At 40.7% G+C, this 27,341-nt stretch overlaps 1 protein-coding gene and 1 long non-coding RNA gene across 2 annotated transcripts; one reads left to right on the top strand and one right to left on the bottom strand.

The window, feature by feature from the left end:
* Positions 1-4,584: 4,584 nt before the first annotated feature.
* LOC311431808 lies at positions 4,585-7,195 on the bottom strand. Its single transcript, XR_014689652.1, has 3 exons — positions 7,133-7,195; positions 5,875-5,949; positions 4,585-5,716 (listed from the first exon to the last, which is right to left on the bottom strand). It is a non-coding gene; the product is annotated as an uncharacterized lncRNA (long non-coding RNA).
* Positions 7,196-24,192: 16,997 nt separating this feature from the next.
* On the top strand, positions 24,193-26,197 carry FANCD2OS (FANCD2 opposite strand; the record flags this gene model as incomplete). The annotated part of the gene is made up of 1 exon (XM_084511251.1): positions 24,193-26,197. One exon carries the CDS (start codon positions 24,193-24,195, stop codon positions 24,649-24,651), a length of 459 nt encoding a protein of 152 aa, XP_084367377.1. The 3' UTR covers positions 24,652-26,197.
* Positions 26,198-27,341: the final 1,144 nt, after the last annotated feature.

Here is a 27,341-nt window from a genome sequence, read left to right as displayed (position 1 = left end):
CAACTACTCCAGTTTCAGCTAGGACAGATCTCACCCAATAACCACAACCTCTGCACTTCACTGGAGGATCAAAGGAACCAAATAGGGTCACATCTCTAGTTCCAAAAGATTCTGGCCCCTGAGCAGACCAAATATTTACATTTGTCCTACCTAGTGCTAGCCTGATACAAAGTGAAACCACAGTGAAACCTCTAGACTAAGATAGTCATACAGTTTGTTTTCAGTAAAGAGAGAGAATTTTTTATAGCAAATCTTTCCATCTCTTCTATGATGCCTTGGATCACTTTTGAAACCACCTTTTTTGTTAGTCAAAGGAGAGAATTTTGATGACAACTGCAAATGGACATCTAGCTAAGCTAAGGAAATTTATTATTATTTATTTTTTTTCCTTGGGTTACAACAACTTATTCCTGCCGGGACAGCTAAGGAAAGGAATAAGTTACTGGGCACATCTTCTCAGCTGCAAGCCTGGAAAAAATGGTACTGAAGCTACTCATTGGAAGGAAGGGCATTCTACAGCTTGGTTACTTCCGGGTTTATTCCATGGCAATACTGACAGAAAAAATAAATAAACAAATAAATAAATACTGGGGTCTGCTAAGACAGAGAAGGAGAAGATACTTCACTGTTGTCAAAGAAGAGTGTTGAAATACAGAGAAGAATCTGATGTCAGGCCATATGCAAGCAGAATTAATTAAAGTTATGTACCTTTTTAAACTTTAAGTCTATCTAAGTAATAAGTAAATGCACGTTTCTGTTAACCTTTCCTTTGGCCAGCTGCAGCTGTTTTACCAAAGCAGATTATCTGCCAAAGGAAACGGACTGCAGAAACTCCCTCCTAAACGGTAGGTTTAAAATCATGGAGAAAAAAAAAAAAAAAAAAAAAAAAAAGGCTGATAAAAAGGCTGATGCTTAGATGAAGTCTCTCTTTACGGTCTGCTTCCTTAGACTGAAGGGGCTACAGAGATGCAAGTGCAAAACCCAGGTGCCCACAAAGGCTGTCAGTGCTCCTTGCCTGTTCTGATAGCATGGTCCCTTTCTACCCATGACTACTGCAAGGGTGTCAGAGAGGAGCTCTGCCAAAAAAAAAAAAAAAAAAGAGGTTGACTGGCTCTCTTATCTCCTCCTTTATCATTGAATTTAATCTCACATTTTGGAAAGTTAAGCATAATCCCCCTGATTTAAGCAGGATAGATGAACTCCATTCAAGAGAACAGTAGGTGAGTCTTAAACATCTCCTTTTCCCAAGTTAGCTTGGTAAAACATAAAAGAGTGTAAAGTCCATTTATTCAAGTAAGAAGTGTTTCCTTGGTTATAGATGTTGCAACTATCTTGAAACTACCTAGAAATTAACTGTTCAAAATTTGGATGACATTAATTAGCCCTTCAGAAAGGAAATGTGTAATCTAGTGCCACAACCATGAATGGCAAGCTTCATGAACAGTAATTTACACAGGGCTGCAGCTGCAAACATAAAAGCATGAGTGCATGTACAACACATACATTTTTCTACAACAAACAAACATTCAGGTTTCATATTTTAAGCCTTTGAACCTCATCAAGACACACAAGAAGCAGAGACATCAAAACACCTTAGATAGCTCAAAGTGTTGTAGCTACTTAAACTGATTTCAAGAGCCTGTTAAATGTCTTCTGAAATTACCTAATGATATATTGCATACTTAAAAATCACAGCTGAAGATGGGTCACCTTCTTGTCCTGGTATACATGGAGCCACTCAGGGACATTGTGTTATTTCTAAAGGCCTTCATGGGCTTTTAGAAGACCCTTGTAGCAAGCAAAGACAGGGAAGAGCAGGCCATGGGCAATGGACGAGCTTGTTCTACTGTTTTGTTTCCTTTTGGATGTTTGATGTTTCTGGATTTTTTGTCATTGGGACATTTCAGTGAAAATATCTTTGTGCCATGGTAATCTGTGAAGATGTAAGGGCTGGGGCAAGAATTCTGCCCACAGTGATTTGGGCAAGATAAAATCAGAAGTGCTGCTAAACTCTCTTAATTATTTTTCCAGAGTCATCAAGACTTTTTCTGGCATAAAGCTGCATAGAGTTCTGGAAAGTGGGAATATTTGGAAATGGTAAAATCAGTGAAAACTGCGGTCTTCTGGTTCAAGTAATGATTTTTATTTTAATTAAATAAAATTAAAAATTTAAAAGTAAAATTAGGATTTTACTTCATCTGCAATTATGATTTTCATATAACAATATGAATCCAGCTGCTAGAACTTGAAAACTAACATCAAGAAATACTACATCCAATACAAGAAGAATAAAGATTTAAAAAAGGGATCCAAGTCAGTTCACAACATGCTACTTTGGTTACGTTGCTATCATAGCACTGTACATTTCCAGGGGACCCCTCTGCCTCTCAGTCCCCAACCCTGGAGAATTTTCTTGGTAAGAATGTGCCAGACAAAAATTTTCCAAAGAAGAGATGTCTGCTGGATATTTGCAACTTTTTCATGACTGATTCACCAGGAAAATCTGTTTAATTAAGTTTCTGTGCAAAACTCTGAATTATTATCTAGTCCAGGAAGGACATTATGATTGTATTGTAATAAGCTGTCAAAAAGTAATTTTTCCTGAACTCAGAAATTCCAGGCAGTTCTAGATTTTAAGCCTAATTTTACAAAAATCTTCAGAATGTCCCTATTTGAGTTAGGTTGTTCAACACACAAAATCTCCAGCATTGGCATTTCAAATCAATTTAATGTAAAAATTAATTAAATGTGGCACCTTTATCTTGTCATATAGAAACCAAGTCAAGGAAGGTATATAAATCATTATGAATACAAATCAGATAAGGACCAATCCTTCCCATTGCATTATTTTTGCACCTATGCAAACTGTTGAAATTCAGCAGAGTTAAATTAGTCTATGACATAATACAATGAAGAATGAAATTGCCCTCCATAAGCTCTGAATATAAACAGTCTGGTGTCTGCTTTTCTATTCTTTACAGGTCTGGGTTGTGCCTTATCTGGTATTGTTGTCATGAATTGCTTTACTGCTAGGATTCAAGGTCCAAAGCAATAACATTGAACAGAAGCAGACATTCAAATCAGGTAAAATCCACCAGGGAGCTGAGCCTTCAGCTCCTGCAATTTCTTCTGCTTCCTTGAACATTCAGGGCTGCATTTCCTTCTTTTCAGAGTTCAAGGAAGAAATTAACTTGGTAAGAAGTCAAGGCATGACAAGACCTTCCTATGACAAGCTAGAAGACTCCCAAACTGTGTTGACCTGCTGAGAGCCCACCACAGCTGCACTGCTGCCCACGCGCATGATGACATGTCTCCATCATGCTCACCGGGCGGTTCTCAGGTGATTATGGCTCATGCAAATGCTAAACTGGCTAGTGCTATGTTTTCAAAGGTGACAAAGGAAGAGGGCCTCCTTCCTGCAGTATATTTCTTGAGAGGTAGCAAAGGTTGTTTGCTCTATCATGCCACCTGGAAAAGGCTTCTGGAGACTGAGCATGACCTTGTAGGTTAATGACGGTTTGTCAGAGCATTGAACTATGAACTGTAAAAACAAACAGACATGCATGCAAAACCATGCCTTGCACTTCCAGGCTTCAAAAAGACAGAGAGCATTTAATGATTAAAAGAGGAAACTTCGGAGATTAAACTGCATTTATTGAAAGAATTACCCAAAGAAGGAAATCACAGATAATAAGTAGTGAAATGTTTCCAACTATCCCCATCATCCTCTCTTTGCCTAACATATACAACTTGATATTTGCAAGCACTTCTAAGAACATGGAGCTGCACTTTTTAGGGCAGCAAACCTGGAAATATCAGCAAACACTTTTTACCTGCCCGCTTTCCCCTTAGTTCATTTTACTCAATTTCCTGATTGCCAAGCCCCGCTTTATTTGATGTTTGATGCATTTCACATGCACAGAAAGTCTCACTGGAGCTGGAAGGATATTCAATTAATTGAATCTGCCTGACAGATGTGACACAGTGAGATAATGAATACACAGTTGACAGATGTCTACGCTATGTATATACACATATTAGAAATGAGGGACACATATTCCCTGCTATGGAGAACAGAGAGTGAGCTGCTCATTGGAGCTGAGCACAGAGTGGTTGCAGAGTTGCTTTGTTTAAGATAATGGCACATTTTGAGCTTGTAGAAAATCTGGAGGAAGTTCCAGGCCACTGACTGAATGAATGAATGCTGTTAGATACCCACTGTTTTTGGAAAGTGTCTTCACTTCCCACTTTGGCCTTCATATTTCCCTGGCAGTGGCTCAGGCACTCACTGCACCCCTTCATGACATGGCTGCTGCCCAAAGGGGAAGATGGTGCATCCCCATCACTGCTTTGTGCCTGCCCTGTATCCTCCCTGTATCCTGTATCCTCCCCAGCCACAGCTCTACCTCTCCGCATGCCCTTCCATGAGCAAATTCAGGACTTCCCAGGAGTATGCTCAGCAACCTGATTCATCTCACTAGTCAAGAAGAAAACAACCAGAAGGAAACCAAATCAAAATAAAAAAATACATTGCCTCCACTCATATCCAATCCCACACAGTCACAAGCACTAAGAACTGGAAGATACATTGGAAAACAAAATTTATTGAACACGATATGGTCTGCAGGCAGACAGAGGTCATTTTGTCACTTATTCTGTGCCAGTGGGTCCTCATGGGGTGTTCTGCAATTAACTCTGGGGGCAACAGATAAGTATAAAGAGGGACTGGCAGGGATTATGATGGTGGCAAAGTGATTTTGACTGACAAGTAATGTAAACCCAGTATTTCAACACCATATTATTTTTGTGCAAATCCTAATGCTACAGGTACCAGGCTCAGGCAAGGACTGCAGATGAAGGTAGCATTTTAAAACATCACCAACAACATGGCAGGACCTCTACTAATTTCATCCAAATTTAAATGCTTAGATGCAAACCACCAGGGTGAGTATGATTATCCCAGCTCCTGGTAATGACTTCCCTGCTTTATTTCTAAACAGTTGTATTTTGACTCCTGCTGTGCAAAAATTACATCCACAGACTGGCAGTCCATACCTCCTTTGGCTGTGCACCAGACTGGAATTTCCTCCAGGACTCTTTGCAGGACTCGGAACCTAAGCCAGATTATTGTGCCAATGTCAAAGGAATAAGAAACTTGGAGCTTCTCCTGAAGTGCTGATTGTTCAATTTAAATTGAAAACTGGAAAGAAATTCAAAGTGAAAAAAGCCTCATTCAGGTCTTCATCTGCAGCAATCAAAGCTGTGGATTATGTGAACAGAGCCTGCGACGGGCTGGCCTCCTTTCCGTAGGCTTCATGAAGTGGATCTGACCTGATGCCATCCACGTCTCAGCACTCCCAAGTGCTCCCAGCATCTACCAGCCTCAAGAGAATCAAAAGCTGCTTAGCACCTTGCAGGACTACAACAGGGAACTGCCAACAAATGCACAACCCCCCTCCAAGAAGATATTGGAGGTAAGAGGTTGCATGTTTCCTTTCATCCCAGATCTTTTTTCCTTTCATCCCAAGGTTTGCCATGGACCTTGCAGAAGCCCTGTAGAAAGAGCAGAAGATTCTGGGGCCATTAGCCATGTGTTTGAAAGGTCCGTGGTGAAGGTGAAAGCAGTGAGATGTAATGCAGTCATGGAGCAGCAAAGTTCTGAACTGGGACTTCAGGGACTTCTGAGTCATACAACTCTACTCATTCAGGTAGGCAGCTGCATGTTCCACAAAAAAAAAAAAAAAAAAAAAAAAAAAAAAAAAAAGGCACATCATTTTGTAAGAATATATGAATCTCAGCCTCCTTCACAATCGAGTCCTTCCAAACACCTGCCTGCTTTGGAAGCTGTGAATCCCAAGGAAAACCAACACTAACCAAAGGAGAGAGCTGTCACTGGGTGAGCGAGAAGTTCAGCAGGAATCCATGGACTTTACTGTCTTCCCATCTGGGCTGCAAGTGGAAGTTGGGGTCCTTATGAGAGGTGGGTGAGAAAAGCAGCCTGCCCTTGATAACCCTGCCTCTACCTGGTGTAGATTTCTTTTTGTTTCCTCCTTTTGCATCTGTGAGTTAGTGGGAGACATTGCTTTGTGGGTTTACTGTCTTAGAAGAGACCTCTCTATGGAACATTCCTGTGGGGCGTCATGTTAGCGGGAGTTAAATTGATGGTGGACCCACACTAACTAGGCATAGAGAAGCATACAAGTATTTCACATTGTCATAGTAGGAACACAAGACTTAACATCAAGACAAAGTACTGAGGCACCTGTATCTGTATCCACACTTAGAGTCATATGCACATAGACATATATACATATGCACAGATAGACATATTTCTCTTCCAAAATGGATTAAACCCTTCATGTTTGAAAATTAAATCCCAACCTAGACATAATCTGAATTATGGATTATCAGTTATTAATGTCTTCAGCTGCCAACTTTACATAATGTACTAGGCCAATATGATAATTAAAAAGATACAGCTATATAAAATGAAATAGAAGCACAAGCAAACTGGCACACTCAGTTCAAATAACAGAAATGCTGAATAACCCCAGCCTGGATCTGCTTATTGAATCCCTGCATAACATCACTTTGTGTTGAAATAGCATCATAGAGTTACTCCATGAAAGTCAAGGAGTTTCCTCATCCAACCCCAGAAGTCCAAGAGTCATATCAGGCACTTTAACACAGCAAATACAAGCAAGGTAATAATGATAGTAAAATGCACAGACACTGACTGCAGAGTCTAAAATGTTTTTGGATATGTTTTGAGGTAAGTAGAATGTAAAAAATCTAAGCTTGCACTTCATATAACTGCTTTCAAAGCTTGGCAGCATCCAGAATTAACATTCTACAAAACTGAATTTTACTATCCTTTTCTCAAGTTAAAATTTGATGGTAAAATAATATTATATGTTAAAATTTATATACATGTACTATAATAAAACCTACATGGACCTTTTCTGTTGCATTTCTACAAGGGACTTCAGTCACGTTGCCATATGTAATAGTTTTTGTTTGGTTTTCTGTTTAATTGGCTAAAGTTCATTAGGATTCATTTATGAACAAAGGATTTGCACATAACAGTTCTGATTAAATGTTTGGTGAACATGTACACTGTTAGAATACTCACCGAGTATTAAAAGCCCTGTAATTAGGATTTTGCAGGTGATAAGCAGAGATGCCCTGGGGCTTTCTGGAAAAGTCAAATGATAGCAAAATATAGATGGATGACATTTTCTCTCTCAGAAGTGTCCCATTCTGTCAAGAACCTGAGTCTTAAAAAGGGCGAGTCTCACTCATCTCCTGATTAAATTTGACAGGCAATAGGTAATCAAGACACCAACGCCGAGAAGAAAAGAGTGAAATTGGCAGCAGACTGACTTCCAAAAAATGGGATACCACCCAGAAACTACCTGTAGTGGCTAGCTGTATACAATGATTGGGCTTGGAGACACTCACTTCCAAAAAGCACACGTCCCCATCTGGTTTTGCACTTGTGGCACTGTAACTGCAGGTACCTTCCAGCTGTATTTCTTGGCAACCATTCAACTTGTCAACTGGAGGCTGTGCACCTGGTGCTTGGATCAATTAAAAATGCCAGCATGCTGTCAACTGCCAAATTTCTGTTGTCAGTTGTGAAAAATCCATCCAACCCCAACAGATTTTTTTTCCTATATTTATTTATTTATTTTCTTAATGTGCTACTGTAGCAGTGGGTAGGATGGAAGGAAGGGATATAGTTGAACAGCTACCACATCCTTCTTCCTCTCACAGTGCCTGCCTCTCAAGTAGGCACAGACTTTCTACAGTTTAGGGCTTCTTATATTTCAGATGAAATAACCAATTACAGAAATCATAGATCTATGAAAACAATAATTATCATTACAGTTTTGCTACTCAGAGTACACGTTTATATGCACTGATCACTCACTTCATGTATAATAACATAAAACACTCAAGTAGTTGATTGAAGGACACTAGTCCTAGATGAGCCAGATGCTGCTGGGCTTGCTGCTCTCACTGACTGGGAGATGCCTGGAGCTGCTTACTTGGTCTATGCCGAATGGACTAAGGTATTTGTGGAAACACGATGAAATGACTTGGCTAATCGTCTTTGGCATGGAAACCTTTCAGCAGTCTGAGCTAGACCTTCGGCATGGTATGACAGAGATTTCCTTTCTATGTTCCAGAACCAACAGCAGGAGGCATAAGATTTAGCAGAGATTATGGATGAGAAGGAAAGACAAAAAAAGGAATTTCATACAGTGTTCTGAAAATAAAGTGAGCAGTATGTAGAAATGGTCTTGCTATAAAAAATGTTAACAGCTCTGCTAAGCAGTATTCTCTTACCTAAAAAGATCATAGTATCTGTTAATTCAGTGCATATGTCCTTCTTGCTTGGATATTATTATTGTTCCTTTCTGCTTCTCAGCTAACTTCCAAATTGTGCAAACAAAAAGACATGGAAAATATGTAGACAAGCTTTCACATCATACATTATGTCAAATAACATCAGTCAGGTATACAAGACTAGCCAGGCATACTAGAAGTTATCACCACCTTAACTGGCAATTAATAACCATCTGCACGACACTTTCATTGTGAAGGCACTCTACAATATATTTAATCCTCACAAATCATAGAATCAATAGGATTAGAAAAGACCTTCCAGATCACCAAGTCCAACCACTAACCTGACCTATTGAGTCTCAGTACCAAACCATGCACCTTAGTGCTGTGTTCACTCATTTCTTAAATACCTCCAGGAGTTGGAACCCCACCACTTCTCTGGGCAGCCCCTTCCAAGGCCTGACCACCCTCCTGGTGAAGAAATTCTTCCTAAATACAAGGTATCTTGTGTTACATAATAAGGTGGCTTCAAAGCAGAAATAAGGTGCCAGAGAAGAAGGAAAAAAAAAAAAAAAAAAAAAAAAAGAGTATGGAAATTGCATGAAGAACAAAGAATTCACTCAAAAGTCAGAAAGAAATCCATGCAGCATTGAAGTTAAAACCCAGAGTTTCCTATAGATAGCCTCCATTACATTGATTTCCAAATACAAAATGCTGGTATATTACAGACAGTTGGGCTATTGAAAGTTCAGCAAAATATACATAAACTTTTACCACTACAGAAGTGAAAGATGCTTAAAATGACCAGAACTTCTTAACATTTAAAATTCTTCTTTCAACAAATCTTTCCTCCTGTTTTTCATTCAGCAGCTAAAAGAAAGAGAGTATATGGTACAGTGACAAGGATACTAGAATCACAGAATCATCTAGGTTGGAAGAGACTTCCAAGATCATCTAGTCCAACCTCTGACCTAACACTAACAAGTCCTCCACTAAACCGTATCTCTAAGCTCTAAATCTAAACATCTTTCAAAGACCTCCAGGGGTGGTGACTCAACCACTTCCCTGAAGGGCACATGATTTACATCTCTCATCTGCAGAACCACCAAATGGCAAAAGCAGCTAAAGACTTCACTTTCCTTCAGAATTTTTGTGTGTCAAATCACATGCATAATCTCTATAAAAGGAAATTAAAGCATAAAAATAATAAAAAAATCAACATTGTTCATGCAGAAAAATGCTAATGCTTCACCCTGTCAAACCAGCTGTCAGTGAATGGGACAACAAATCCCTGAAAATCTCTGGTAGAAAAACTATTCTCTGATAAGTTGCAATTTACCCAATTACTGAAATATTTTTGAAGACAAAATACAGTATTTTAATTATAAATTTCTCAATGGGATGAATCAATTCCCTACAGACTGCAGTAAAGTGCAAAGAAATAAGCAATGGACATTTTTCTGGTTAGAAATAGCATTTCTTGAAGCATTTCTTATGTTTAAGAAAAAAACCTTAAGGAATAATAATTTGATGAGAATATACATTATGGCTTATTTGTGTTGCTTAATGACATCAATAATTTAAATACTCTGAGATGAATGTGAATACACTTTTCATTGCTCCAGCATCTTTTCATAGGAGACACTTGTCTCTTCCAAGTCAGCAAACCAATGAACACTGTGGTGTTGTGCAAGGAAAACTGGAAGAACATCAGCTCTCTTTCTGAATATTATGACATCAGATGTGCACAGGAGCACCTACTGGCAATAAAGTCAACTAACACACAGCAGTCTGCATTTGCACTCCTGCCCTCTCCTAACCTCCAAAGCAACATAGCCCATATCAGACTGCCTACAGAGAGTGGCCCCTGGCCCAAGATGATTTCTGGGCCCTGCTCAGTAATTTTGGGAGACCATTACTTGCCATAAATAAGTGTCATAGACCTTCCTAAGTATTTAACAGTACCACAAGCCATTTACAGTACCCATGAATAATCGCTGGCACCATGTACTGGTAACCATTCTCTTTCCTGCATAATCAGTATCTGAACTACTCACTCAGATCCTGAAATGTGATATTTATTCTAGAAGACATGACCATCAGTTTCAGATTGTTGTGGTTTAACCCGGTCGGCAGCTAAACACCACACAGCCATTCGCTCACCCTCCCCCCTCCCTCTCTGGGATGGGGGAGAGAAACGGGAAAGTGAAGCCTGTGAGTTGAGATAAAGACAGTTTATTAAGACAGGAAAATAATAATAACAATAATGATGATAATAGTACTACTACTAATAATGTGTATGAAACAAGTGATGCACAATGCAATTGGTCACCACCCGCTGACCAATGCCCAGCCTAACCCCGAGCAGTCCGGCCCTCCTCTCCCCAGCTAGCCACCCCTATATATTGCTCAGCATGACCCCAGATAGTATGGAATACCCCTTTGGCCAGTTTGGGTCAGCTGTCCTGGGTCTGTCTCCTCCCAGCTCCTGCTGCACCCCCAGCCTGCCCGCTGGCAGTACAGAGTGAGAAGCTGAAATGTCCTTGGCTTGGCGTAAGCACTGCTCTGCAACAATTAAAACATCATCATGTTATCAGCACTCTTCTAATCCTAAACCAAAACATAGCACCCTACCAGCTACTAGGAAGAAAATTAACTCTGTCCTAACTGAACCCAGGACACAGATGTATTAGTATAGACTCTGCCACAGCTTTAATTAAAAGGCTCTTTCAGTTAACTAATGTCTCCAAAAAGCATGTTCATTGTGTTGTTGAATACAGGGTAAAAAGTCATCTGCATGAATTTTATCAATATTTTATAAAATAGACTTTACCTTATTTCTTTCAGTAAGACTTGATAATATGGAGGAAGTTTTAGCCCCCCCTTCTTAGAGAAAGTTTTTCCTGATCTGCTCTGTTAATGAGGAATTGGCTAAGCTGACAGCAGGTTTATGCTTTGCTCTGGAGAGGGCTTCTCCCACAGCTTGATGTCCAAGTTGAGCTAAGTGTTCAGGTGGGGCTGGGTGCTATTCAATCCGTCAAAACCTTCGAAAGCCCCCGTCACAGTACTGTTTACTCCCTCCTAATATTAATCTCAGATGTCAGCAGCTACAGAGCCTTGAGATAGTTGATGGCTCTCACACTAGGAAGTCTACTTCCATGGCCAGCAGGTCTCATCCTTCTCTGATCCCCATCCAATCTTCTCCTGAGGGACCAAACTGCTGTGATTCCATGCAGCAGGAGACAGCAGCTCTTCACTATGGCATTTAACAGATATGTAATGGGGACCCCAACTTCAGCTCAGAGGGGAGAGAGCAGTAAATCTGTGGCATGTCTTCACCTTCGCTGAAAGGAGATATATCACTCCTTCAGTTGCCAAAGGTCCATATTTATATATACCATCCACTGATCTACTTAACTGTTAACATCTTTCCCTCCTCCTCAAATGAGCATAACAGATGAGATGTAGCATTGTAATCTTTTTCCTTTCCTTTTATTTTTTCCCCACTTTTAATAGAAAATTCTCTTATTCATGACACTATTCAGGTAAGATGACAACAATGGACAAATTCAGTGAATACAGAGAAGATTTTTGTGTTTCAGTGAGTATATGGCAATACCCCAGTTTTACTGTAGGTAGATTATTCAGTCTCTGGTAAGCCATTTTGTCTTCTGGTCAGACTCCAGAATTCCTCTTCACTTAGCATCTAAAACTACAGAAACCCAGAAATCTTCACTTCCATCCTTTCTCAGTCCAACCTCATTAACAACCTTGCAGGATTAAGCTATCTCCACTCCAGCGATGAACCAGCGCAGTCCTAACAGAATGATAAACTATGAACCCTCCACATTTGGAATATGCTGATCCAGCCACAAGTACAGCCAAAAAACTCCTCCTAGATAACTGAACTTATTTTTGCAGCCAAGTTATCAATCATAAACTAAACGTATGAGCCGGGGGGCAGTGCTGTGCGGCAAAATTCAATTCTGCTTATGCTGTCAGTCCTAATTCTATCCCAAGTATTCAGAAGCAGTAAGCCTGAGCCAGACACACTGGTGCTATGGACAAACCCCTTTCCAAATGCAATGCTAAAAGCCAGACAGTCTGTTTCTGCTTGCTCCTCTCTATTTGCATGCAAATATTTATACTATTAGCACACAGAAACCCCTGAGCAAAAACAATTATATTAACCATCCCCTGATTAACACCCATGTGTATCAAGAGTAACCACCAAAACCATTTAAGTTGCACATGCATAAACTTTGTGTTAGGGAAAAGATAATTGTTTGTGTTTTGGCTTTTGAAATTACATGGAGACATCCAGTCTTGGAGCACAAAACTGTACACATGGACTGCAACATCACATATTAAAATTCTCTTTGTACACATAAAAACCTAGCATTTTTTCCCATTTAAGCATGGCTATATATACAGTTTTTCAGGTGATTTTCCAACCTATTACTCTCCATAGAAGGAAAAAAATAATAATAAAAAAAAAAAAGGCAAACACCGTCACTGACAAAAAAAAAAAAAAAAAAAAAAAAAAAACAATAATAAACATCTAGACCTGGTCATATATACATCCATTTTGTAAAGCATTTCTTTTACTCCAGTAAATCTTTTTCTACTAAGCAGCAGGGAATTGATCTATTGCCAGTAAATTAGGAAGAAGAAAGCTGCATTCTTTCCCTGTGTTATATATTGTTACTCAGTGCAAGAACATCAGCTGGTAAAGAGTAACTGTAGTACCCCTAATACTCATTGGTTTTAAATCTAATTGAGCTTTTTCTTTACTCATAGAAATAACACCATAATTACTTAACTTCTTGAGATTAGGAAATTGACAATATAAATGCATGATCACTGAAGTCTTTCTGGTAGAAAATCCATTCGTCTGTGTGAACTTTGTATTAGGGTTGAGAGATTAAAGATTACTTTTTTTATCTCCTTGTGCAACATTACCTTTCCCAGTGTTGCTCAGGGCACGACAGTCACCAGCCTCTTCTGAAAGCTGCAGTTCTGTATAAGACTTATAGCACAGACCATCACCCTTGTCCTCCACCAGAAACAAGAGAAATCAACCTGAAACCACTTGAAAAGCAGCATGAATAAGCGCTTGAGAAATGTGCTCCTTCAGCATACCTTTTCTTATCCTTATCATTATCTTCTTAGAGCCAAAAAGTCAGACAAGAAATGTTATTCAAAAGCAACATAAATCTGGAGTTTTATGCCTGAGATTTGGGCTTGGCAGCTGATCAGAAAGTTACTGAATATTGTCTGAGCTGATCTATACAACTGTATATCCACTGGCTCATCCAACCATTCACCAAATCAGTTCAGCCTGTTTAGGCAGAGGAAGGTCATCCAAAAACAGTTTGAAAAGTCCTCCAGAAGTTAAATCAGCTTCGGGAATGGTCCAGAGTGCTCCAGAGGCTGTGATATTTCTTTTTTCTTCCCACATGGGAACTGATTGAGAATGTGATTCTCTGACTGAAGAGGCTGTCCAGAATTGAGCATATTCTCGCTGAATGACTGTCAAAGCTCAACTTCTGCTGATTAACATTGGGGTTTCTTCTTCCAGTATGAGGCAACAGTAATCTAACAATTCTAGATTTTGTCAATTTGACGATTTAGATTTTTTTTAGTGCCTCTCTGGGAAATTTCATTTTTGCACTTTGTTAGCATTATTTAAAGTAGTGTTGGAGGCACAAGGAAATAAAGGCCTAGCATGTGTTGGAGGATAGGTGCCTGTACACAGTACATGCTTCAGTCCATATCCACTACTGTCTTAGAGACTTTCTTTTTGCATAATCAAGACTTAGCTGCACAGATACTTTGCTCATGAAGGACTGTGCTACTAGCAACCCCTGCATCATTACCACACACAGTGCAGTTTATGGATTTCACTACTGTCTGTGAGACATTTTGCTATGTTTTTAAAAAATGGTTTATTCTTGAATTAAGACAGATTATAAATGTCAGTAAGTATTTAGCAGAATACTGTTGTATTCTATACACTCAAAACTGCAGTCCCGTGGCATAACAGATAAATATCAGTGTCCTTAAAAGATTTATTTCAAATATATTATCTTGCATGAGATAAGAAGCAGGCCTCTGAGGTCCTTCTAGAAAGAAATTGCAGTGTTAGGGATGCTGCATTTTTATGGGAAAGACAAACATGTACACGTCCCCAAGCAGAGATGCCACAGTGACTCTCTGCTGCACAGGTCTCCTGCTCAGGCAGGATTCTGCTCAGGAAGAAAGGTTTTGAAAAGTCTTCGCGAAGATCCAGTCAATGCAAAGAAGAATTAGGAAGAGCTGGAGAAAAATCTGGGGGAGGATAAAAGAGCATTCACTTTTGTGCCTGTGAGGATGAATGAATAAAATTTTGCAAGCTGCTGGACTATTTGAACATTCGCTAATACATTCAGTAATTCAGACTGCATTTTTTCCTCACCAAAATTCTTATGTTTAGCAAGAGTTTTTCATCTTATACCAGCTTCAACTCTATTCTTATTCAAAAGCATTTTGAACTTCAAGGAGACCATGACTAATAAACTATATTGTTATAACTGCAAGCCTCTTAGAGAAACCAAAATCTTTTTAACCCTTCTTCCAGAAGGAGAAGTGGAAAGCAGCAAATAAATCTGCTGGGAAAGAAGAAAGCAGCAACAACAACAGGAATTTTTAGCTTAAGCACAAAGCATCAGTGTTAAGCATTTGATAAGTCTCATGGTTTTGTTCTGAAAATAGATGACAGAGTGTTTTTGTGCTTGACTAGTTCCACAGCAAATAAATTCATTTAAAAAAAAATATATATAGCTTTTGCACAGATGGCTGCAGAACAATTACTACATATTAGTGATTTTCATTCAGTATGAAAATTCTGACCTACTAGGAACTCCCTCTTCTCCCACACCAAAGACTTGACAGACAGATCTCAGAGAGATTTTACTGCACCATTAGTTCAATAATTATGGCATGGTTGTACTATATTTAATCTTGATTTAGTTCTCCAAATACAAAATAACTCGTTCTGTTTCTTTCATCTAACAAAGTTACAGTCTTCTACTGATAACAAACCAGGGAGTCAGATGCCATCTGGCCATACCACAGCCTGCTTGCTGCCTACACACATCAGCTGGACTAAAAGAAATTTGAGAATAGCCAGGCTATCTAGCTGCTATTTAAATGGTAGATATTTCAAGATGCCACACTTTAACAGCACCCTATATTTTTGGTACATGTACCATTCATTGAGCTTCACAAGGCATGCTCAGCCTGTAACGAGGACACACCAAATTTACTACCCCCACAAAAAACAGATACAGTAATTCTGACAAAATACAGAGCTGACACACAGATTACAGGCCCTTCAACCCAGACTGTATTTACAGTAAGGGAACAGTTACTGACAAAAGCAGGACAGTGATATAAATTCAATTTCTCTTGTTCCCCTTTAAGAGCTGTGCCAAAAGTAACACTTCCATTTTAACACGATTATGCCATTTAATTCTAGAATACTTCACTTTTTGTGTCAAAATTTAGATTTAGTTGCAAAAGCATATGTTCAGTTATGAGATCCTTTTTTTAAATTCAGTTTTCACTTATCAGGACTGTTCTGGGCACATAATCAATTCCTGGCAGTGATTTCCGCCCCCCCCCCCCCCCCCCCCCCAATGTCTTCAAATTATAACTATGCCTAAATGCTGGCAAGTGCTCACAAGAGCAGAGCCAGCAGAGCAGGGGCTGTGATCATGCCAGTCATTTAGCATGCATTAGGCCACATCTGTAATACTGGGTCTACCTCTGGTCTCCACAGTTTGAGGGAGACACTGAAAAAACTGGAGAGGATCCACTCGGGGGCAAGCAAGATGAGAGGTTTGGAGAACTTCACAGATGAAGAAAGATGAAAAGAACTGGATTTATTTATTTATTTATTTTTAGACTAAAGAAGTCAAAGCTAAAGAGGATCTCACCAGAGTTTTGCAGTATCTAAAATATAATTACAGTGGAGATGCGGGAACTCCCTTCAAAAGGATGCAAGGTGACAGAAAAGGAGCAATGGGTGCAAATGGCTTCAGAAGAAAGTCAACACAGACAAAGAAAAATATTGTACCATTAGAAAAAAAAATACATTTTTTTTTAAATAGGTTATCCTATGGGATATCCATTGATAGAAGTATCAAGAATTTATAGGACCTTGGATAATGCGATTTAAGGCCCTGCTTTCAACAAAAGCTTGGACTATACAACTTGCAGAGGTCCGTGCCAATATGGGCTTTTATATGACACTGCAATGCTGCACAGGCCCTCTGACTAGTCCATATTTATCCCTTACAAAATTGTAGGGAAAAAAAAAAAAAAAAAAAAAAAAAGGAAGGGAGTGTTTCGGCTTTTGAACAGGTTACAAAATAGGATTCTCTGCAAAGCACTAAATTAGAAGATGGCAATGAAGAATGGGACAGATGAAATAGGAGAAAGGACAAGAAGAACTGAGGTAACTATTCAAACTTTTAGCAGCTCGTTTAAGTTTGAACTGAAGGCTTTTGAAGATTTGATCATTTCCTGTGTTAGAAAATCAACCAGCTACTAAAACAAAAAAACATTTCTACCTTAAAAAAAAAAAAAAAAATCAGCTATGTGTTTATACATAATATTCTCATGTATGCTTTGAAATGACCAGCCTCTTTGAAGTGCCTATCTCCTTTTGAAGGCTATCAGAAGACAAGATGCTAAAGTAATGATTTAAACAGGTTAAAGAGATTGTTCCACATTAGTAAATCACTACTTACTGTTCCCCCTGTCTGCTAGCTGTAAAAGAACAGCCAAAAAAGTATAAACGTCTGTCCTGCAAAATCATTTATCGCTATTACTCAAGCTCAGCAATATACAAATAAAATCATATTTCAGAGGGGAGGAATTATAAAAAAGAGAAAAACAGAGCAGAAAATACTCCAATTGATGTGGGTACATAATGTTCACACTTCACACAACTACCAAAAGATGGAGGGAGTGGAAGGAAGTGGAGGAGTGAAGTAAAATTTGGTATGTAAAAACAACTCTTCTCAAAAGACTAATGAGGCTTTTGACAAAAAAAAAAAAAAAAAAAAAAAAAAAAAAAAAAAAAAAGACGGAGAGAGAAAGAGAGAGAGAAGCATTGTGAAAAGCTACTTACATGCTGTCCCATCAGCACTGCCTCTGCTAAGTGCTTCCTATTCAGTGCCCTAGTTTTTACAGCTCCTGTTTGGTCATTTCTAACCGAGTGTATGTACCCCACAATGGACCATCAGTTTTAGCACAGGGCTGGATGCACATGTAACCATCATAAATACTCGAGCATTGTAACACCTATGTCCCTTCATCAGTCTACAAAATCTTTGTAAGCTTCCTAGCTTTTATTTTATCTACAACATAGTAACATCTAGCTGTATGACAGAAAATTCAGTTCAAAAGAGAATAAATATTTTTCCTGAAATATATTTTATTCCTCCTAACTACAAACTCTTTTAATCCTGGAGAAAATAAATAAATTAATTAAAAAGCCAACATAATTTTAAATGCAAAGTTCAGCTTAAAATACTGCTTCTGATGATCAGAAGGACAATACGATTGCATATCCATTTTATCAAAAAAAAAAAAAAAAAAAAAAAAAAGCTGCTAAGGTTCATTTTATCATTTAAAATGGTCCTCCCCTCCTCCCCCATGTAGTAGTCTTTCAACAATGCTGTTATGCAAGTTAGAAAGGAAGCATTAGCCATTCTTCAAAACTATTTATCCAGAATGTTTCCAGAGCACTGCGAAGGCGTCTTGTGGAACACTTGGCTCATCACTTAGCAGGGAATAGGGCATTCAGGAGAGGCAGGAACCCAGGCCCAGTGCCCCAGATCCACCCAAATATTACGAGCACTATTTGTTCAGCTTCTTCAGCTTTAAAACATTATCACTACTCCCTCTAGTGGGTATCCTAATTGAAGCAAATGATGACAAAAGTGACACAAAACTAAAACTCCTAACAGTGCTGATTTGTATGGTCATTTTACACACCTTCTAATTGCAATGGCATTTAAACTATTCTCCCCTCTCCAAATGGCAAAAGAATTAGAAAAGCATGCCATGAACAGAGACTTGTGCATGTAAATCACTACCAGATGAAGCAATGGAAAACAGTTATTAATGAATATTTTGCATTCTTCATGTGTTTTGTAAAACTATGGCTTAGACCAAAGTTCTGCTGAAAACACTTCAAGCTGATTGAACAGTTTATAATGACATCTCTAAAAGATGCTCAGTTTAACAGGGTTCAGGATATGCTTTTAGAACAGGAAGAATTACAGGCTATTTTTTAAGAAAATAGCCATGTTAAGAACATACCTGTGATTGTCTATGTTTCAGTGTTAGCACAGCATTATCTCACTCAAAACTGAAGCAATTCACTGAAGAAGTTTGTTTGTGTGACCCTAATATCTTTAGATAGATCTCTTGAAATTTTGAGAACAAAAAAATGTCTCTGAAATAGCTGATCAAGAAACAATCTCATTTTCTCTGGGCTGCTGCTGCTGCTACAGTCTTTGCTTACCTAGCACCCACCTGCTTACCTTTAAGGACTTTTAATAGTGTATGAGTCATAGGCCCATTATAAATAAACCTCTAAGAGGACATTGGCACTCAAAGCTCCATTACACTTCCTTTTTTTAAAAACAAACAAACAAACAAAAACAAACAAACAAAAAAAAAAACAACAAGATGACAAAACTCCAAATAGAGGTATTATCTTCATTCCAAGTCAGCTGATAATGTGTCTGTCTCAGCCACAATTTCAAACACAATCTCTTTTTTTTTCCAGCCACCCCTAGAGAAAAGACCATCCAGTTTATCTGATAATGAAAAATGGGAAGATACCAAAATTAGTATGTAAAAACATACAATTTCTGTTTTTGAAAGCTGATGAGCCTACACAGCAAACAGTCAAGCATACAAGAGGAAGAGACAACTTACCATAAACCGTTGAAGAAAATTGCTGCACATGTTTACGTTATATAAAAACTATAGGTAAAATGGCAAAACAGAGATTAAAATGAACCATTAAAAGATAAATTGAGTAAGCAAACAGAAGGAAAAAAATCACAGGAGTGAATGATGTTTCTAAAATCTAACCCAGAGCCTTTCAGTCTTTAATTATCGAGGCATTTGTCCTTCATTAGTCATCAGACAATTACCATAACACCCAGCTCTGAGTTTTGATTACTTTTCAAGAGCTACAATTCATTGCTGAAAGACATGAAAACTGTTGCCCTTTTGTACTAGTGCTTTTCAAATCCTGTTACTTTGAGCCAGGAATGAGAGAAATCACTGGTTTGGGACCTTTCAGCTCTGGAATTGCAGCATGGTTCTGTCTTTGCAGGGTCACTCTCACCTGTATGAGCAAGGCACTGCTGTGCTCACCTGGGATACTGGGGTGAAGAATCAGCCTGGTTGCTGCCATGGAGTGCCAGCAACAACAATGCCAAAAGAGCAATATATTTAAACTTCCAATCAAACTGACTGAAAAAAAAGCCCCGGTACCCTAATAATAACAAAGAAAACCTGAAAGGCGATTAAGATATTTTTTTTTTCTCCCTAAACAGCATTCATCCAAGCTAGGGAAGTGTACATGCTATTTAGCCTGAATGGTCAAGATGCTGTTAGTAAAATGGCGTAAAAAATATACGTCAGCATGTTAGCAAGTTTGAATGTCAAGAGCCAAGTAAAAATAGAGCAGTTTCATGAGCAAAGTGGTTACAATTATAGCATCTCATTAATTACAGGCCATGGGGTTCTTTTATGAAGCAAAGTGTGGGAAATGCTATGATAAACCTGAGGCCTTGAGTCACAGAAATCAAAGTATCTGAACAATCAGAAAGATGTAAAGAAAAGTGATACAGGCTCAAATATACTTTTTGTCTTTCCAAATGGCCATTCTACGGACTATTTAAAGATACCTATACAATAAAGACACATTCAAGACAGGAAAAAAAAAATAAATCCCAAAGAGACAAAATGGAAGTGAGGCACAGTTTCCACCAGATCTTTGATTTATTACTTTCTAATTCCCCATGATTTGGGAATTTGCAGCAAGGTACAATCTGAGTGTATGCTGACATCTAAAATCAGGTGACCTGGAAGGGTTTCCAAACAACCAGGATGCATGATGAAAAGATTTCTGGATATCAACAACAGTGAGACAGAACATGGACTTCCAGGACCCTGATGTCTGTAAGAAACGAATCGGTCACCTAGAATTAACTCAGAAACAAAAGGTGAAGATTTCATCAATTTTATATTCAGACTGTAACGAAGCAAAGCTCTTAGTTACAAGAGATGAGGAAAAGGCGGAGGTGCTCAATGCCTTCTTTGCCTCAGTCTTTAGCGGCAATACCGGATGTTCTCTGGATACCCAGTACCCTGAGCTGGTGGAAGGGGATGGGGAGCAGGATGTGGCCCTCATTATCCATGAAGAACTGGTTGGTGACCTACTACGGCACTTAGATGTGCACAAGTCGATGGGGCCAGATGGGATCCACCCAAGGGTACTGAGGGAACTGGCAGAGGAGCTGGCCAAGCCGCTGTCCATCATTTATCAACAGTCCTGGCTATCGGGGGAGGTCCCAATCGACTGGCGGCTAGCAAACGTGACGCCCATCTACAAGAAGGGCCGGAGGGCAGACCCAGGAAACTACAGGCCTGTCAGTTTGACCTCAGTGCCAGGAAAGCTCATGGAGCAGATCCTCCTGAGAGTCATCATGCAGCACTTGAAGGGGAAGCAGGCGATCAGGCCCAGTCAGCATGGCTTTATGAAAGGCAGGTCATGCCTGACGAACCTGATCTCCTTCTATGACAGAGTGACGCGCTGGGTGGATGAGGGAAAGGCTGTGGATGTGGTCTACCTTGACTTCAGCAAGGCTTTTGACACCGTCTCCCACAGCATTCTCCTCAAGAAACTGGCTGCTCTTGGCTTGGACTAGCGCACGCTTCGTTGGGTTAGAAACTGGCTGGATAGCCGGGCCCAAAGAGTCGTGGTGAATGGAGCCAAGTCCAGTTGGAGGCCAGTCACTAGTGGCGTCCCCCAGGGCTCGGTGCTGGGGCCGGTCCTCTTTAATATCTTCATCGATGATCTGGACGAGGGCATCGAGTGCACCCTCAGTAAGTTCGCAGATGACACCAAGTTAGGTGCGTGTGTCGATCTGCTTGAGGGTAGGAAAGCTCTGCAGGAGGATCTGGATAGGCTGGACCGATGGGCTGAGGTCAACTGCATGAAGTTTAACAAGGCCAAGTGCCGGGTCCTGCACCTGGGGCGCAATAACCTCAAGCAGAGCTACAGGCTGGGAGAGGAATGGTTGGAAAGCTGCCAGGCAGAGAAGGACCTGGGAGTGATGGTGGACAGTCGGCTGAATATGAGCCAGCAGTGTGCTCAGGTGGCCAAGAAGGCCAACGGCATCCTGGCTTGTATCAGAAACAGTGTGACCAGCAGGGCTAGGGAGGTGATCGTCCCCCTGTACTCAGCTCTGGTGAGGCCGCACCTCGAGTACTGTGTTCAGTTTTGGGCCCCTCGCTACAAGAAGGACATCGAGGTGCTTGAGCGGGTGCAGAGAAGGGCGACGAAGCTGGTGAGGGGCCTGGAGAACAAGTCCTACGAGGAGCGGCTGAGGGAGCTGGGCTTGTTCAGCCTGGAGAAGAGGAGGCTCAGGGGTGACCTTATTGCTCTTTACAGATACCTTAAAGGAGGCTGTAGAGAGGTGGGGGTTGGCCTGTTCTCCCACGTGCCTGGTGACAGGGCGAGGGGGAATGGGCTTAAGTTGAGCCAGGGGAGTTTTAGGTTAGATGTTAGGAAGAACTTCTTTACAGAAAGGGTTGTGAGGCATTGGAACAGGCTGCCCAGGGAAGTGGTGGAGTCACCATCCCTGGAAGTCTTCAAAAGACGCTTAGATGTAGAGCTTAGGGATATGGTTTAGTGGAGGGCTGTTAGCGTTAGGTTGGAGGTTGGACTCGATGACCTTGAGGTCTTTTCCAACCTAGAAAATTCTGTGATTCTGTGATTCTGTGAAGTAGAAAATTGTGCTAAATAAAAGGCCTGAGTAGTAAACTCAGGATTGAAAATCTGATTCATTAAAGGAAATAATATCACAATCTGCCTCTTACACAGAGTAGGTAGAAAACATGTATGTGTATATATGTACGTATGTGTGTGTATATATATGGCATGCACATATATACACACACTCATGGGTGTGCTTTTAGTATCGGATGGAGACACTCCAGTGTAACCAGCATACATGCGTATATTGCGAAGGAATTTAGCAGTTTAATAATAGGCAAAATTAAACCCTTTAAATCGTTATGCCTAAATGCTTTGTGCATTTTGCTGTGAAAACTAGAGCACTATGCCCTCAGTATGTGAGTTAAAAAAAAAAAAAAAAAAAAAAAAAAAAAAAAAAGTTTCATGTTTAGGGATTTTTTTAAACAAAAGATAATTCCCTTTAGAAAAACGGAGCATTTAATTTTGAAGAGATTTGATTTTGGAAGGAGTATGGCTGTTACAATGCTTTGCATATATTAATGCAAATCACAGATGCTAGAGTGAATTAAAAAAACTATTCCCAGAGAAATTAATCCAAAAGGAAAATTTATGCTGCACTAAGTTAAATGGGCCATGCTGGATCCTTTTTTGCCGATCACAAATAAAACAAACTGCAATTCCAGATTGTGAATTTCTTGTGTTCTTGTAACTGTGATGTCTGTTTTGATATGTATTTTCTTTGGTATTTCTAAGGAACACTTGTTACATTTTCCACTGTACTTCATATGTATGCCTTCCAACAGCTTTGTATCAAATTGGAACCATTTATAGGGAACATTTTGTTTACAATGATAGGCAAGTCAGCCACGACTCAAAACATTAAGCTAACTACAGCAAAGTTCAGCAATTTACCACTGAGAAGTTTCTTTAGTTATTCTTTGTGAGTTTATTTGCCACTCAAGGCAAGCTTTTTCTTTTATTTCAGCCACCTTGCTGTTCATAGCATGCTTCAGCCCTCCTTGCTGGAGGCTTTTGACTGAAAATAAAATTGGTCCTATTGAAATGCTGTAACATTCCTCCGTCTGTACAGAAGCACTTAGGCAAAATTTGTCCATCTGTAAAACTCAACCTTTTCCCCCTCGAGGAGAAGCACATCCTGCAACTTGCATCGCGATATATCTTTGCGGTGACCCCAAGCTGAAGGAAAATGAAAACGTGCCGTAGCAGGCAGATTTACAACTGCTGGTGAAAGCACTCCAAAACTAAAATTGCAAATAAAATTGTTTGTCTAGAAAGAAGCTCAGTCTTCTCCCCTGTGCAGCTCCTGCTTAAACTGAGAATTTCAAATCCTGATGACAGCAAAGACAGATGGAAAATCAGGCTGTCAGGGCAGTAAATACATGGGAAATGCGCTCCTATTGATTGAGGAGGAGGCTGAGTTATTTGTTGTACTCTGAATTTTTGAGACATTCACCACGACTGAAAATTTGGGTACGGAAGGCTTTGCTATTTTCTCAAAAGCACCTTCAAATAAAGGTGTTTAAACTTAACACGGTGGAGGGATTTTAAGCAAGCAGTGAGGACGCATTATCAGATCCGCAGGTGGAGGTGGGCCTGGTTAGTCATGTTTGACAGAGACAGCACAACAGCCAGAGACAAGGACTGTGGGGACATGGTCGTGTGAGGGGGAGCACACCGAGCCCTGCCCGGGGACAGCACAGCCCCATGGGGGCAGGACACCGCCGGGCGCCCCCAGCCAACGGCCGCGGCCCGGCGGGCGGCGCATGGCGGGCGGTTACCAGCTGTGGGCGCCCCACTCGCCCCTGGAGGAGGCGCTGCGCTGGCTGCGGGGCGCCCCGCCGCCCTCCCCGCCGCCCGCCGCCATTTCGGCGCACCCCTTCCGCGGGGGCGGGCTGCCGCCGGGGGGGGCGGTGGCGGTGGCGGGCGGGCTGTGGGGTCGCGGGGCGGCGATGCGGCGGCCGCAGGCTGTGAGGCTGCGGGGCCTCGACGCCGTCTTCGGGCGGCCGGTGACGGCGCAGCCGCCGCGCTGGAGGGGTTCGCTGCGGGTGTCGGAGCGCTCGGCCTTCTGCCGGGTGGTGGCCCCGCGGCAGCTGGGGCCCTGCGGGCTGCGGGAGGCCGAGGCGCGGCTGGCTGCCGCCATGTGCCGCAGGATGCTGCGCGCCATCCTGCTGCTCTACGCCGCCTACAAGAAGTGTGCCTTCGCCCTGCAGCACTCGCGATGAGAGCCCCCGGCAAGCTTGGTGTTCTCTGGAGGGTGACCTGGGTCCGGCTCGGCGGGATGCTTCAGGGCATTGGGTGCCTTGGAACCGTGCTGAAGCCTCACTGCGCAGAGCACACCGTGAAAGCTTGCCTGGTGCCTCACCTGCATGCCGGGGTGGCACCTCAAGGAAAGATGGCCAAAGCACAGGGCTCAGAGTGCAACAGTGTGCAGCTCGTGGACATGGGCACCAGCTATGTCAAGGAGATGAGAAACTGCACACCCCGTCGGAGGTTATAGGGACGTGACTGCGCCGTCTGCCTGTGTTTGTAGTCACAGCCTGAGGAGCGCCAAGGAGGAGTGTGGTTCTGGCTTGCTATGTTGCACGTAGCATTTGCCATTCTGCTGGGAGCAAAGCCTGAAGTGAAATGCCTGCCAAACTGAGAAGCGCTACTGCTTGAGTTGTGGCCGTGTTTGCCGGACAGGCCTCAAAGAAAAGAGGTTTACCCTCCTTTTTTAGCTACGGGTACAAACTCCAAAATAGATCCCAACCTTACTACCTTCTAAGCAAAATCCGTTCTTCACTCATTTCTCGTGGACAAAGACCTCCACAAAACAAAAGTTACACTTTAATCTGTTAGGTTTTACAGTTCCGCCCCCCCCCCCCCCCTCCAACCGTCACTACTTTGTGAGAACTAGCTGGTTTACAAAGAATTCAAATCGCCTTTTATCATTCAGAGCAAAGTCTGTAGTTATTTGCAGCTAGTGAAGGCAGTTCACATAAATACAGTCTTCAAAGTTACCCATCTGAATCTTTTTTCCTTTTCCTTTTTTTTTAGCTAATGGTATAAGTATCCTTAAAACAAAATTCATGCCATACCAGTTTTCTCAATATGCACTTTTGATCTACTCTATTCAAACTTTCTTTACAATTAAATGTACAGGTGTGAAAATCTATGTAGATTACTTACAGCTAATGAAAACAATTTGCAAAGAATGACTGCAGAGTTGCTACTTACCTTCAAAATAACCAAAACAATATTTTTACTTGTTTTAAATGCCATAAACAGTGTATATAGCTTTTTAGAAATGTATTATTGGCTTCTTAACAGTCCAAATAAAAATTATTCTGATTTATTTATTGCTAGTATAGGTAATTTATTACAACTTCCATAAAGTATAGTTACAAACTATCACAAAATTATAGCTGCATATAGAGTTTCAGTTAATCTTGTCCATGCAATTACAGAGGGGAAAGCATTTATAATGCATTTATAGTCAGTATTTCACATCACCCTGATAACATTGTTATTCACTGGAGATGAACATTCAGAGTTGTCATAGCATTCAGTCATTGCTTGTAACATACTTCAGAAATGTCACGGATTCACCCCTAATTGTGAAAAGTCTGTTGTCCCATCTTTCAGTTGAGGCTGATTTGCTTTCTAGACTATCAGCTAACAAGTTAGAATAATTGAGTGTGGCTGCTGGGAAGTATCACAACACAAGAACTTGCAGAATCTATTTATTTAGAACTGAAAAGTTAATAAAGAGATCAGCCTTAAGAAGAATCTGGGGTCTGTGCTTTGTTTGTCTGTGGTAATAGCAGCCAGGCATTAAAAAGAAGCGCAAGCTTTGGAGCTGGATCTACAGTTCCTGTTTCTGATCCAGAGCCGCCTATTAAGACTGCAGTCAATCCTGCCACAGTCTAAGCTAGATTTTCCCATTGAGTTCTCATCAGAGCAGTGTTCAGATGTGGCTCTGCTTTTTGGGCTAGTTTAAAGAGATTCATATCTGCTTACCTCTGAATGAATGCTTCTCCTAATCTAGGATATGTCAAAAGGAGTTGATACAGATCTACGGAAGTAATGCTGATTTGAGCAAACATTTGGCTAACAACTTTTTTCTTAAAAAATGAGGGGAAGGTCTTTTCTATGTAAAAATAAAGGTTTTAGTGAGCACCCTGTTCATTGCCATACTGATGGCAATCATGAAGGAGAGGGTCTGGAAAAATTTCTTCATAGTCTTTTCATAAACCACTGGTGTAAAGCTGTCATCTCTACCTACAGCAGACACAGTTCTGTAGCATTGACGTGAGCTGTGAGCTCATAGAACTGTGAGCTCATAGAACTGAGCTGTGAGAACATAGAACTGTGAGCTACCTAGAAGTTTTCCATGCTCATCCTCTCAAGATGGGGCCATTAAACCCCAAATAGAAGGCCACAGCAGTGGGAGGTGATGAGAGACCATACAAAAGAAGGTGAGCATTAGGGCCTGTGAAAGGAAACCCTGTGCTTTCAAGGACTACCGAGCTAGGTGGGACCAGAGCTCTGTAAATGTTGTTCTTCTAATGAATCCTGACCAGTGTGCTCCTGCAGGGAGAAGACTATCATTTCAACAGGTCAGGTGTATTTACAAGGTGTAGGCGGTGCCCTAAATGGTTTGCTGGTTTATAATGAAAGGAACTGAACAACTGTCATGTTATGCCAGCTGGTATGGCTTCTAGTATTGCTCTGGAGCTATACCACAAATAAATTCCATAAGCTGGAACTGAGCATCCAATACCAGACAATACCTGTCTTTTTTCCTTAAGTGTTAGTCCTTAAGCTATTAGGCACAACATGAAGCTTTGTTTCTTAGAAATTGATTATGTGGGTCATGTTTGTTTGTCTGCAATAAGGACTTATTGTTTTTGATAAGGTAATCTAGTTTATG

The sequence above is a fragment of the Aythya ferina genome (genome assembly GCF_964211825.1).
Source record: "Aythya ferina genome assembly, chromosome: 2".
Classification (NCBI taxonomy): domain Eukaryota; kingdom Metazoa; phylum Chordata; class Aves; order Anseriformes; family Anatidae; genus Aythya; species Aythya ferina.
Note: the sequence above shows the minus strand (reverse complement) of the source record. Positions and strands in the feature narration are given on the sequence as shown.